Genomic DNA, 14184 nt, shown 5'->3' with positions numbered 1-14184 from the left:
CGGAGGCCGCCCTCTCCTGGCCCAGGCGGCGGTAGCGCAGCGTGCCTCCCTTCCGGCCGCCATCTCGCTCTACCCCGCGTGCTGTGCTCGGTCCTGATCCTGCGCCCGCGAACTTTCGTCTTTTCCCCTTGCTCCAGCATCGCTGCTTCCGCCCTAAGAAGGTACGAGAGAGACGGTGGGGGTGACGGGGGGGAACTTCTTACGCGACCGAGGGCTGCGAGCGGCGGTGGTTGGGGGAAGGCAAGGCAAGGCGGTTACGGGCTGGGCCTGAGGGGAGCTGAGCCGAGCTTCGGCGGCGCTGTGTGTGAGCAGACTTCCCCACCCCCCGGCAGGGCTGGGGCGTCCTCCCGCCGGGGGTGTGTGTGGTGAGGGGTAGCTGCGGAGCCCCTTGTGCCCACCTACTCTACTGCCGGGCCCGGGTTGTTGTGGCCTGCGCTTCCAGGTGCTTCCTGACCCGCTTTCTATGGCCACTCTTGTTGCTTCCGCAGATGAAAGAAACTATCATGAACCAAGAAAAGCTCGCTAAGCTCCAGGCCCAAGTGCGCATCGGTGGCAAGGTAGGAGTCGTCTCCCCTCCCTGCCCTTGGGATTGTGTGTCTCTGCCCATACACTGGGCCTAGGATGCGGGATCCTGAAAACTCAGGTGGGGAGCAGCCCTAAGGATTCTCAGCTTGGCTAGACCGTCCTCGTGAGAAGCTGCATTGCTGCAGGGATCTCTAGTCAGTTCAGTAGAAGCAGAATGTAGGAGCTGAACCTCCAGTCTTTTCTGTTTGGTTTTGATATATTATAGCTGACTTGTAGCCTATATTCTTGTATAGGCTATATTAGAAGGCTCTTAAGATTTCAAGTAAGAAGACCTTACAGCAAGTGATCTTGGGTATAGCTTTCTTAAGAGATTAGAGGGCTATGTTCCAAGTTCTCATCACAAATCTTTAAGATGCCCATGGCTGTTTTCTTGCTTTTTAGGACAAAGCTGGAGTTTCTGTACTTGTCGTACTCTCATCACTGGAGAATAGACCTTTTTATTTTATGACATCTGAATATATGTAGCTGTGTGATTACTTATAATCTGGAAATAAAAAAGTATGTTGAATATAGTTGTATGCTAGTAAACATTTTAATTACAGTTTCAGTTTTAAGGCGAGAATTTGTTAGTAATTTTTTTTTTACCTGAGGAAATGTACACACAGTATTTTAGAATACAAGCTATTCAACAGAGCTCTTGCTGACAGAGTTTCCAGTAGCTTTCATTCCTGTGTTGAAGTTTTTGCCTTTAGCTGGAGATTTAGGCAGCCTTAAATCAGGGTTAATCCAGTAATTAACTGGCTTGGTGATTTTGTGTATTCTTTGTATGGGTTACTAGTTAAGCAGAGAACTGCTGTATTATACTGATGATTATGTGCATGTTACCAGCATGTGTGTATTGACTACAGAGGTTTTTAACATTTGTCACTGTAGTGGTTTTGTTGTTTTTTTTTTTCTTCCTTGTGAGAAAAGGTTGCACATTGCCTCTGCTGGAAGATTTTCATGACTTAAAATCTTAAAACCAAACTAAATATTTGTCCTGGTTTCGCCTGGGATAGAGTTAATTTTCTTCCTAGTTGCTGGTATAGTGCTGTGTTTTGGATTTAGGTTGAGAATAATGTTGATAATGCACTGATGTTTTAGTTGTTGCTGATCAGTGCTTTCACTAAATCAAGGACTTTTCAGCTTCTCATGCTGTCCTGCCAGCAAGGAGGCTGGGGGTGCACAAGAAGCTAGGAGTGGACACAGCCAAGGTAGCTGACCCCAACTGACCAAAGGGATATTCCAAACCATGTGATGTCATGCTCAGTATATAAACTAGGGGGAAAGCTAGCCAGGGGCCGCTGCTCAGGAACTGGATGGGCATCAGTCGGTGGGTGGTGAGCAATTGCATTGTGCTTCACTTGTTTTGTATGTTCTTTTATCATTATTATTATTTTCCCTTCCTTTTCTGTCCTATTAAACTCTCTTTACCTCAACTCACAAATTTTACTCCCAATGGGGGGGAGTGAGCGAATGGCTGTGGTGTTTATCTGTCTGCTGGGTTAAATCACAACAGTATTACATTTAGGTGGAGGGCTGTACTTCATTATGTGAAATTTGATATTTTTATGTAGGATGTTGATATAGCTAAATGTCATGTCATTTCTTCCAAACCTTTTCCCCAGAGAAATCTAGAGCTCTGTGTCTGTAGGGGAAGTTAACCTTTGTTTGTTTTACTTTCTAAACAGGGGTGGTCTGGAATACTATGTAGAAGTATATATATATTTAAATATATTTATTAAATATTTTGGGAAAATAAGTGTTCTTCAAATTTGTATGTGTAAGTCCATCATATGGAGATGTCTATTTGGAATAAAAAAATGAGTGTTTTGGGTTTTCTCATATTAATTTGTTAATGATATATTGATAACTTTATGGTCTCTGACTCTTTATTATCAATATTTGGCTAAAACAGGTGTGACCTCTCTATGCTCTTCTGCTTCCGACCCTCCAACGGGGCATGGTTGTTATAGCAATAAGTATAATCAGGAGTCTCTCTGCATACCATTCCTTGGCATCAACTATAAACATCAGACCTTATCTGCTAGAAGCAGATATTGTCTGAAAAATATGCTGTTAATTTCAGAGAGTTAGAAGAAGCTTAACTGAAAAGTAAAATTACTGAAAAGAAAATTGGTTCTGTCTTACCTCAAACCAGGACACTTGACAAAATTTGTTTTGTGTCTTTCATCTTCAGAAAGAGGTAAATGGCTCAGCCAGGAAACCTGGTTTCTGCAGTAAGTATTTAAGGTGCTGCTGCCAGTCCTCTCCCAGGGGTCCAATTCTGCCTGTAAATCCTCATCACTCCAGCATCTTTCTGGACTTGGGCATCATATTTGTTATTGCCTTTAGAGGCAATAACAAATTTAGAAAGCAAGTGCTGTGCTTTAGAGAGCAAGCGCTGTGCTGGGAGAGGGGTGATTTCTGCTCTTTGACAGCCTGGGCTTGTGCTGCTGCAACCTCCCCCTCTGCTCAGAGAGATTTGGGGATGTGGCAGCAAACAGCTCTTCCCTGAGATGCTCCTTTTATCCCTGGTTTAGTGCAGCCATACCTCACTGCACTGGGTACCCCAGGGTCTTGTTGAGTGAGGACTTTGCGTGATCAAGCCCTTGTAGAAAGGCTGATCATGTATTTTCCCTGTATCACAACCTCTCCTGAAAAATAGCATGTAAAAATATCGTCAGGAAAGATTAAAGAGGTCTAATCTACATCAGTTGAAGCAAACATTCAAAACCCGCCTGGACGCTGTCCTGTGCAACGTGCTGTAGGTGACCCTGCTCTGGCAGGGGGGTTGGACTAGATGATCTCCAAAGGTCCCTTCCAACCCTAACCATTCTGTGAATTCTGTGAAACTGGAGTCTTGCTCTAGTCAGTGCTGAGCAGAAATACAAATCCTGGGTGCCGGGGTGCAATTGCTACCAGGCTACAATGCTTCTGATGACAACCTCCTCAGAGTCCCATCAGGATTACAGCACCGAGCTGCTATGTGATTTTATATTTTTTAACACACATAGGGCTTGATTTTAAGCACAGCAGCTCAGCAGCAAAACTACCATTGATTTATGGTGCAGGCAAGAGGTCAAAGTAAGATACACTCCATGACACATGGGTTTGCAGCCTAAACAGAAAGGAGAGGTGTGTGAGATGACTCGGGCAGAACGCAGGAATGACCACAAGACCATGGATGAAAGGCAAAGAACAAGTTTAATCTCAATACCTTGCAAATTGGGGAGTCTCCGCAGCAACGCCTGGGCAGAGGGATACAAGCAGGGGATGCAGGCACCGCACGGCGGGAGAAAGTCCTTGTTAGCAGGAGCGTGTGAGCTCTAACTTGCTCTTCTCGCCTGCTTTTCATGGGTTCAAGCAGGCATAGTTTTCCACTGTGCTTTGATCTTCAACAACAAGGCAGTGATCTCATGTATGCTAGATAAGGTGTCCCTGAGTCCATCCCAGGCTTACGTTATCTAAGTGCGGATATTCTACTTGCAAGCACACGGGGCTGAACAAAAACTAGTGTGATATGTGTGTTGTCCAGCACCCCAGGTGTGAGTCACTTGAGCATGTTTACAATCCTCCTCGCCAGTCTTCCATTATATATCCTACAAGAGGCAAGGGGAAATGATCTTCATGGTTGCAGGTAACTAGCAGTTAAAATATGATAGCCAGTTATCTCATTCTATATAATACTTCTTAAAAAGTTAGATCATAGAGATCTGATCTCCAGATGGAGATCAGTGACAAGTGGTGTCCCTCAGGGGTCCGTATTGGGACCAGTACTGTTTAATATCTCAGAGTCACATAATGGTAGGGGTTGGAAGGGTCCTCTGGAGATCATCTAGACAAACCCCCCAACCAGAGCGGGGTCACCTACAGCAGGTTGCACAGGACAACGTCCAGGCGGGTTTGGAATGTCTCCAGAGTGGGAGACTCCACCACCTCTCTGGGCAGCCTGTTCCAGTGCTCTGCCACCCTCAAAGTCCCTTCTCGTGTTAAGATGGAAGTTCCTACACTCAAGTTTGTGCCCATTACCTCTTGTTCTATCACCGGGCACCACTGAAAAAAGACTGCTCCCATCTACTTGGCACCCTCCCTTTAAGTATTTGTAAGCATTAATACCTGCTGGCCACACTCTTCTTGATGCACCCCAGGATGCCATTGGCCTTCTTGGCCGCCAGGGCACATTGCTGGCTCATGGTCATCCTGTTGTCCACCAGCACTCCCAGGTCCCTTTCCACAGAGCTGCTCTCCAGGAGGTCAGCCCCCAACCTGTACTGATGCATGGGGTTATTCCTCCCCAGATGCAGGACCCTACACTTGCCCTTGTTAAATTTCATTAGTTTCTTCTCTGCCCATTTCTTCAGCCTGTCCAGGTCATGCTGAATGGCAGCACAGCCTTCCGGCGTGTCGGTAACCCCTCCCAGTTTTGTGTCATCAGCAAACTTGCTGATGGTTTACTCTATCCTTTTATCCAGGTCATTGATGAATATGTTGAACAGGACTGGACCCAGTACTGACCCCTGGGGAACACCACTCGTTACTGACCTCCAACTAGACTCTGCGCCACTAACCACAGCTCTCTGAGCTCTATCCGTTAGCCACTGTTCAATCCACCCCACTGTCCATTCATCTAACCCACACTTCCTAAGCTTGCCTGTGAGGATGATGTGGGAGATGGTGTTGAAAGCCTTGCTGAAGTCAAGGTAGACAACATCCACTGCCCTCCCCTCATCCACCCATCCAGTCACGCCATCATAGAAGGCTATCAGATTAGTCAGACGTGACTTCCCCTTGGTGAATCCATGATGACTACTTCTGATAACCTTCTTTTCCTCCAGACGCTTTGAGATGACGCCCAGTACGAGCTGTTCCTTCATCACACCTCCAGGGATGGAGGTGAGGCTGACCAGCCTGTAGTTTCCCGGGTCTTCCTTCTTGCCCTTTTTGAAGACTGGAGTGACATTGGCTTTCCTCCAGTCCTCGGGCACTTCTCCTGTTCTCCAGGACCTTTCAAAGATGATGGAGAGCGGCCCAGCAATGACTTCCCCCAGCTCCCTCAGCACTTGAGGGTGCATCCCATCAGGGCCCATGGACTTGTTTGTCTAACTGATCTCTAACTTGCTCCTCATCAACCAAGGGAAAGTCTTCCTTCCTCCAGACTTTCTCTGTTACCTGCAAAGTCTGGGACTCGTGAGGGCTGGCCCGAACAGTGAAGACAGAAGTAAAGAAGGCATTCGGCAACTCCGCCTTCTCTGCATCATCTGTCACCACGGCACCTGTCTCGTTCAACAACGGGCCCACATTTTCCCTAGTTTTCCTTTTGTCTCCTATATACTTAAAGAAACCCTTCCTGTTGGCCTTGACATCCCTCGCCAAGTTCAATTCCAATATCTTCATCAATGACATGGACAGTGGGATCTAGTGCACTCTCAGCAAGTTTGCATGTGACACCAAGCTGAGTAGTGCGGTTGACACGCCTGAGGAATGGGATGCCATCCAGAGGAACCTGGACAGGCTCGAGAAGTGGGCCCACGTGAGAAAGATGATCTAAGCAAAAATTAATGAGCTTCAGAAATTACTGAAAATTGTGCTCAGTCTTCAGTTTAATGCCTATGGTAACAGACAAGGATAAACTTGCAATTTTTCTTTTCTGAGTAGGATATTGCAGAATCCCCATGAGAATTGTGGATTAAAGGTTCTCTGGTGCATTGCTTCCTAAAATATCACACTTCTCACAAACGTACAAAGCTTGCAGGGGTGGGGTTGTGTGTGCTGTAACACAGAAATAGAACTTTGTATACAAAGTTGATTTGTAGATGGCTGCGGAGTAGTTATATGGCCACGAGGATTAGAATTTGTGAAGAACTATTTAAATATTAACTTATAACTTTTTTTGCAAAGGGTACTGCCCGCAGAAAGAAGAAGGTTGTCCACAGAACAGCTACAGCAGATGACAAGAAACTTCAGTTTTCTTTGAAGAAATTGGGTGTCAACAATATTTCTGGAATTGAAGAGGTAATTGCTTCAAAGGGAAAAATGCTTTTGTATATAGAAATATAAAATGTATCCAACTTAATTTCCTGGTAAGTAACATCTTAAACTTGTCTGTAAATTATCAATAGGTCTTTATTGAGCTTTGAGAACTTCAGCTAGTTTCCTGTTAAATTGAAAAATCATGCTAAACTGCTTGAAATACTGGATTTTTTTTCTTGCAGGTAAATATGTTTACCAACCAAGGAACAGTCATTCACTTCAATAACCCTAAAGTTCAGGCATCTCTGGCTGCTAACACTTTCACTATCACCGGCCATGCTGAGACAAAGCAGCTGACAGAAATGCTTCCTAGCATCTTAAATCAGCTCGGAGCTGACAGTTTGACCAGCCTGAGGAGATTGGCAGAAGCCCTACCCAAACAACGTAAGTTGAAACTTGAATGCATTTCATGCTGGCAGCTGACGTGTCTTATTTGTATAACTGCAGTGAAATTCAGTGCGCTCTTACTGTCTGCAAGCATATTATAAAATGCTTATAAAGAAATGGAAATCTTAGATCTAATTTATAGCTCAAATCCAACAATGAATACAACAGAATAAAGCAGAGGCACCTGTCTCAGCATATCTTGCAGCTGTTCTAGGACTAAAAAGTTGTAGCCAGACTTGATTTCATGATAATTTACTTCTTGGTGTGGCTACCATATTTTGACATACATAGTTCATTAAAGCTAGGTAGAGTTACTCAGGGAGAGTTAGGCTTTAAAAAAAGATATACTTTGAGTATGTCTGTTTTGACACTTTCAATGGAAACAAACAATGGGGAGAGGGACTTGAGGACAGGCATCTTGCTAGTGCTTTGCTCTCTTGCAGGTGTGGTGAAGGTATTTCTTCTTGCATGGGCTTTTTAATAGCTAAGAGGGAATTATACAGTATTTTTAAGGAAATATGTGTTGTGGTTTAACCCCAGGTGGCAACCAGGACCATGCAGCCGTTCACTCACTCCCCCCCACCCCCCCAGTAGGGTAGGGAGGAGAGGGAGGAAAAGGAGGGGTAAAAAACCTCATGGGTTGAGATAAAGACAGTTTCATAGCACAGTAACGGAAGAGGAAAATAATAATAATGAAAAAAGATTATACAAAATAAAGTGATGCAATGCAATTGCTCTCACCACCCGATGATCGGTTGCCCAGCCCATCCCAAGCAGTGATCGCAGATTCCTGCCCCCTGGCCAACCCCCATTTATATATTGAGCATGACGTCCATGGTATGGAATATATGGGACCTGATGAAATATTATATATCATATATATGATATATTATATGATATATAATATGGGACCTGATGAAATCCATCCACGGGTCTTGAGGGAACAGGCAGATGAAGTTGCTAAGCCACTTTCCATTATATTTGAGAAGTCATGGCAGTCTGGTGAAGTTCCCACTGACTAGAAAGGGGGAAATGTAATCCCCATTTTCAAAAAAGGTAAAAAAGAAGACCCGGTGAACTACAGGCTGGTCTGTCTTGCCTCTGTCCCCAGCAAGATCATGGAGCAGATCCTCCTGGAAACTCTCCTAAGGCACATGGAAAATAAGGAGGTGATTTCTGACAGCAAACATGGCTTCACCATGGACAAATCGTGCCTGACAAATTTGGTGACCTTCTATGACAGGGTTACAGCATTGGTGGATAAGGGGAGAGCAATAGACATCATCTACCTGGACTTGTGCAAAGCATTTGAGACTGTCCTGCACGGGCCACGAGGATGATCAGAGGGCTGTAGCACCTCTCCTATAAAGACAGGCTGAGAGAGTTGGGGTTCTTCAGCCTGGAGAAGGCTCCGGGGAGACCTTATAGTGGCTTTCCAGTATCTGAAGGGGGCCTACAAGAAAGCTGGGGAAGGACTTTTTACAAGGGCATATAGTGATAGGACAAGGGGGAATGGGTTCAAACTGGAAGAAGGTAGATTTAGAATAGATATCAAGAAGAAATTTTTCACTATGAGGGTGGTGAGACACTGGAACAGATTGTCCTGGGAAGTTGTGGAGGCCCCATCCCTGGAGGTGTTCAAGGCCAGGTTGGATGGGGCTTTGAGCAACCTGGTCTAGTGGGAGGTTTCCTTGTCCATGGCAGGGGGGTTGGAACTAGATGATCTTTAAGGTCCCTTCCAACCTAAACCATTCTATGAATATTCCTTTGGCCCACTTGTCCTGTCTGTGCTCCCTCTCAGCTTCTATGGGAAGCTGAAAAAGTCCTTGACTTAATATAAGCATTACCTAACAACAACGAAAACAATATGTTTTCTCAACATTGTTCTCATACAAATCCAAAACACAGCAGCTATTAGGAAGAAAATTAACTCTGTCCCAGCTGAAACCAGGACAATATGTTATAATCTCTGTGTGTGTAGAACAGTGTAGAGAACAGAACTGACATGATCATGAAGGTAGAGACACCAACTTCCTATTCCATCCTTAAATTAATAAAAGAACCTGAACATTCAACAAGGGTAAGTGTAGGGTACTGCACCTGGGGAGGAATAACCCCATGCACCAGTACAGGTTGGGGGCTGACCTCCTGGAGAGCAGCTCTGTGGAGAGGGACCTGGGAGTCCTGGTGGACAACAGGATGACCATGAGCCAGCAATGTGCCCTGGCGGCCAAGAAGGCGAATGGCATCCTGGGGTGCATCAAGAAGAGTGTGGCCAGCAGGTCGAGGGAGGTCATCCTCCCCCTCTACTCTGCCCTGGTGAGACCGCATCTGGAGTACTGTGTCCAGTTCTGGGCTCCCCAGTTCAAGAAGGACAGGGAACTGTCCTTTGCTGGAGAGGGTCCAGCAAAGGGCAACAAAGATGATTAGGGGATTGGAACATCTCTCCTATGGAGAAAGGCTTAGGGACTTGGGTCTCTTTAGTCTAGAGAAAAGAAGATTGAGGGGGGATCTTATTAATACTTACAAATACTTAATGGGAGGATGCCAGGGGGATGGGAGTAGTCTTTTTTCAGTGGCGCCCAGTGATAGGACGAGGGGTAATGGGCATAAACTTGAACATAGGAAGTTCCATCTTAACATGAGAAGGAACTTCTTTACTTTGAGGGTAGTGGAGCACTGGCACAGGCTGCCCAGAGAGGTGGTGGAGTCTCCCACTCTGGAGACATTCAAAACCCGCCTGGACGCTGTCCTGTGCAACGTGCTGTAGGTGACCCTGCTCTGGCAGGGGGGTTGGACTAGATGATCTCCAAAGGTCCCTTCCAACCCTAACCATTCTGTGAATTCTGTGAATTCTGTGATTTGTTCTCTCTAAAACTGTCTGGGAAAAGTAGAGGAGGGACCTACAGCAACCTGCTGTAGGTGACCTGCAACCTGCTGTAGGGACTGCAACCTGCTGTAGGTGACCCTGCTCTGGCAGGGGGGTTGGACTAGATGATCTCCAGAGGTCCCTTCCAACCCTGACCATTCTGTGATTCTGTGACTTAAGTATGTGGTGTTTGGAAAAGGTGCTGCTGCTATAGGGTGAGAATTGGGAGAGAAAGATAGGCTTGTTGACACTGGGAACATTTTTCATGTCCTGCATGTAAGGTCTTCCTACTTATTTCCTATTTCTTCTGGTAGTTATGAAATTGTTTGTTCTTTCTGTGCTTTGCTGCTAGCAAAGATAGCATCTGTTTCTATTCCTAAAGCTGATGATACTTCCCTTCTGTCAACTTCCCACTGAAAAAAATCCTGCTAGAAGTAGTCTTCAGGAGGTGAGGTAAACTGCTTCTTTCCCTGTGAAGCTCAGGTCCCTCCTTCCTAGTGTCACCTGTGTGGCTTCCTTGTGGTAGTAGTGGGGCTTGAAAGAAAGAAAACTTTAAGGATTTAAAATGTTCCCTTAAGATCTCTCTTCTTATAACAAGGTGAATATATTCTGGATAAGCTAAATTGCGCGGTTTTGATATTAGGGAAGTTTGTTTAAAGTACTTGCTCTGTATGACCTGGTAAATGCCTATTTCTTTCCACTTTGGGTGGATGTCAAAGTAGTTGCACAAACCTTTCCATTCAGCATTGTCTGCTAGATTTGGAAGTCTGACATCAAAGTGAAGTGTCTGTCATGATTGCATTTGCAAGTGTTAAAGTAAACTTAGTCTGGTCTTGGGGATAAGAGAGAATGCAGACAATTTAGGAGGAAATAACGTGGTTTGCTTTTAAAATGTTGTATTTGTCACTAAGATGCACTCAAGCTGTAACAGTTTTCTGCTGTTAAAAAAACAAAAGGAGGGTTAGCGGTGACCTTGTCTCAAGCCTTTTCAGAACAAAGTTTATGCATTCATCTATTTTGGTTATCTAGAAATCAGGGTACAGCAATTTCAGAAGTCTAGTATAAACCCATCTCTTTCCTCATGGTTTGTGTGAAAACTGAGAAGGATTAATTAGGATAAAATGGAGGTGACAGGCTAAGCTGTCTCATACTCTCTAGGTAGTACAGCTAAGGATAGCAGTAAAAGTAGTGGCACAGGCACCCAGGGACCTGAGATATCTATTCTTAGCATTATACTGCTGCAGTTTCACAGATGCTCATTGGTCTGCTACAATGGACATGGTTAAGTTTCAGTAGCTCTGGCAAATATAATGGGAATAGTTAAGAAATTACTGAGTAAGCAGAGATGTGGACCAGGACATGTGGTTACCTCAACCACCTAAGTATAAAATTGTGCATCCAGTTCCATATTCCTCTGACTTTGCCAGGGAACAAGAATATCCTTAAGTGCCTCTAGTCATGTGTATCTCTACCTGCAGTTTCACAATTACACCTTAGTTTTCCTTGAAGGCCTAGGATAATCAGATCCTAAGATTTCCTTATAACTTGCTAATGTTATAAAATATATAAGCCTCAAGAACCACTGAGTAGTCAATAAACCAAGCTGCTTTTAAGAGAAATTGGTAAAATCAGTCTCTGCGCTGTTAGCTGAAAATGATTACCACACAAGGCACTATATATCTAGAACCAAGATGGTGACTAGTAAACTAGCAACGGACATCACCTACCTGGACGTGTGCAAAGCATTTGACACTGACCTGCACAACATCCGGGTCTCTATATTGGAGAGACATGGATTTGACCAATGGACCACTTGGTGGATAAGGAACTGGCTGGATGGTTGCACTCAAAGAGTTGCAGTCAATGGCTCGATGTCCAAGTGGCGACCAGTGACAAGTGGTGTTCCTCAAGGGTCGGTACTGGGACTGGTACTATTTAACATCATTGTTGGCGACATGGACAGTGGGATGGAGTGCACCCTCAGCAAGTTTGCAGATGACACCAAGCTGTGTGGTGCACTCAACACGCTGGAGGGAAGGGATGCCATCCAGAGGGACCTGGACAGGCTTGAGTGGTAGGCTTGTGCAAACCTCATGAAGTTCAACAAGGCCAAGTGCAAGGTCCTGCATGTGGGGCGGGGCAATCCCAAGCACAAATACAGGCTGGGTGGAGAATGGATAGAGAGGAGCCCTAAGGAGAAGGACTTGGGGGTGTTGCTTGATGAGAAACTCAGTGTGAGCCAGCAACGTGCGCTTGCAGCCCAGAAGGCCAACCACATCCTGGGATGCATCAAAAGAAGCATGGCAAGCAGGTCGAGGAAGGTGATTCTGCCCCTCTACTCTGCTCTGGTGAGACTCCACCTGGAGTACTGCGTCCAGCTCTGGGGCCCCCAGCATAGGAAGGACATGGACCTGTTGGAGCAAGTCCAGAGGAGGCCATGGACGTGATCAGAGGGCTGGAGCACCTCTCCTTTGAAGACAGGCTGAGAGAGTTGGGGTTGTTCAGCCTGGAGAAGAGAAGGCTCTGGGGAGACCTTATTGCAGCCTTCCAATACTTAAAGGAGGCCTACAGGAGAGCTGGGGAGGGACTCTTGATCAGGAAGTGTAATGATAGGACGAGGGGTAACAGTTTTAAACTGGAAGAGGGGAGATTTAGATTAGATATTGGGAAGAAATTCTTGACTGTGAGGGTGGTGAGACATTGGAACAGGTGTGGATGTCCCATCTCTGGAAGCGTTCAAGGCCAGGCTGGATGGGGCTTTGAGCAACTTGGTCTAGTGGAAAGTGTCCCTGCCTATGGCAGGGGGGTTATGGAACTAGACGATCTTTAAGGTCCCTTCCAACTCTAACCATTCTATGAAACTTGTTTAGCATGCATATTCTCATTTTCCAGCTGGGCTGTTTGAGCATTGTGAGTAACAAAGGGTTAGTTGTAGGTTTTTATTCAGCAGGGGAACTCGATAGAGTATTGCAGTTTTGCTTTGTGTTTTTTGAAAACATTATCAAATAGTTTGAGCTAAACAGCTTTGTAATCAAGATGCTTATGGTTATGAGCTTGACTGATGCTTTTGAACTGCTTGCTCTTACAGCTGTGGATGGAAAAGCACCACTTGCTACTGGTGATGATGATGATGATGAAGTTCCAGGTAAGAACAATCATGCAATGGAGGAAAAGGAAGTGAATTTTGCTGAGAGATTACATGTGCAGCATAAGATTGGGCCAAGGACAGTAAGAGTATTGACTAGTCACTCACTGTTATAGAATTTCTCTGGGCGTTGTTTTCAGACACCATGTGAGACTTAGATGGACCATTGGTTTGAGCTAGCATTTTTGTCCTGTGTAGGAATAATAGCTATGGCTAGGATAATTATTTAATATTCAATAAGAAGAGTGGTAAGAAACTACCTTTTCAGTATCACTTTGCCTGGTTGTGGATATGGTGAAGTTAAATGCTCTTAGAATTGAGCTTTATAACGAACCATCTAAAACTTGTTTAAACAAGAATGAACCATGAAGCTCTTGAATGTTGTTTGGTCTGTATTTTATGAGCTGATTTATTTTTTTTTACTTGTAAGCACTTGATATGAAGTAAAACTTGGGGGGGGGGGGAATTGGCAGAGCAGAAGCAGGTCAAACTTTAATTTCAACATTTTTCTTTTTCTAGATCTTGTTGAAAACTTTGATGAAGCTTCAAAGAATGAGGCAAACTGAACTTAGTGACACTTTCCGAATAAACTTGAAAAAGCTACATGGAGCTGCTATTTTATATTGTGATTGCTTTTATTTGATTTTATTTTTATTTCCTGATGAAATCTCAAGATTTATAATATTTGGAAACTCCTTGAACCTGCAGCTCTTTTTCAGTTATTGCTTGTACACAATATTATTTTTGTGGCCTGGTTGAACAAGCCTATGCTTTGAAATAAGTCAGATTGCTAATGAATCTCTGCCTAAACACAATTTTTAAGTAACTTGTATACAAGCAAAAACCCATCTTTAATGAACTTTGGCATACAATAAAAAATATAAAATAAACTTTCTGGTGTGGCTTTTTGTCAGAAAAGTGGGAAAAAAATTTTTCCATAACTATTAAGCAATCATAAAAGGTCTTGCTTTTCTGCAGAGCATCTTCCTTTTGCTGTGTATGAAAACTGGCTTCTAAAAAAATTTTTGGAGCATAATGGAACATTTTAGACTTAATTGGTGAATTCCCAGTGTTTGCAGGTCAGAGCACATACACTGTGTTCCCGAGACGCTTTGTAATCTACTGAATTTAAGAAATAGACCTGTATTCTAGAATTACTTTATGGTTGTATGGGGTTTACGTGGTA

The 14184-nt window shown here is 44.5% G+C and overlaps 1 protein-coding gene across 1 annotated transcript; it reads left to right on the top strand.

Annotated features, from left to right (window-relative positions):
- The first annotated feature begins 346 nt into the window (after window positions 1-346).
- LOC104287998 (transcription factor BTF3-like) lies at window positions 347-13779 on the top strand. Its single transcript, XM_009886734.1, has 5 exons — window positions 347-557; window positions 6466-6579; window positions 6780-6981; window positions 12942-12998; window positions 13518-13779. The coding sequence occupies exons 1-5, from the start codon at window positions 489-491 to the stop codon at window positions 13562-13564; spliced, it is 489 nt and encodes a 162-aa protein (XP_009885036.1). The 5' UTR covers window positions 347-488; the 3' UTR covers window positions 13565-13779.
- The last annotated feature ends 405 nt before the right edge of the window (window positions 13780-14184 follow it).

This window comes from Charadrius vociferus, unplaced genomic scaffold, assembly GCF_000708025.1.
Source record: "Charadrius vociferus isolate BGI_N301 unplaced genomic scaffold, ASM70802v2 scaffold1826, whole genome shotgun sequence".
NCBI classification, from domain to species: Eukaryota; Metazoa; Chordata; class Aves; order Charadriiformes; family Charadriidae; genus Charadrius; species Charadrius vociferus.
This window is presented reverse-complemented; position numbering and strand designations above follow the sequence as displayed.

Coding starts and splice junctions, on each gene's coding strand:
- LOC104287998 (XM_009886734.1), top strand. CDS start 489: ATGAAAGAAACTATCATGAACCAAGAAAAGCTCGCTAAGCTCCAGGCC. Junction 558..6,465: donor AAGTGCGCATCGGTGGCAAG/GTAGGAGTCGTC, acceptor TTTTTTGCAAAG/GGTACTGCCCGCAGAAAGAA. Junction 6,580..6,779: donor ATATTTCTGGAATTGAAGAG/GTAATTGCTTCA, acceptor TTTTTCTTGCAG/GTAAATATGTTTACCAACCA.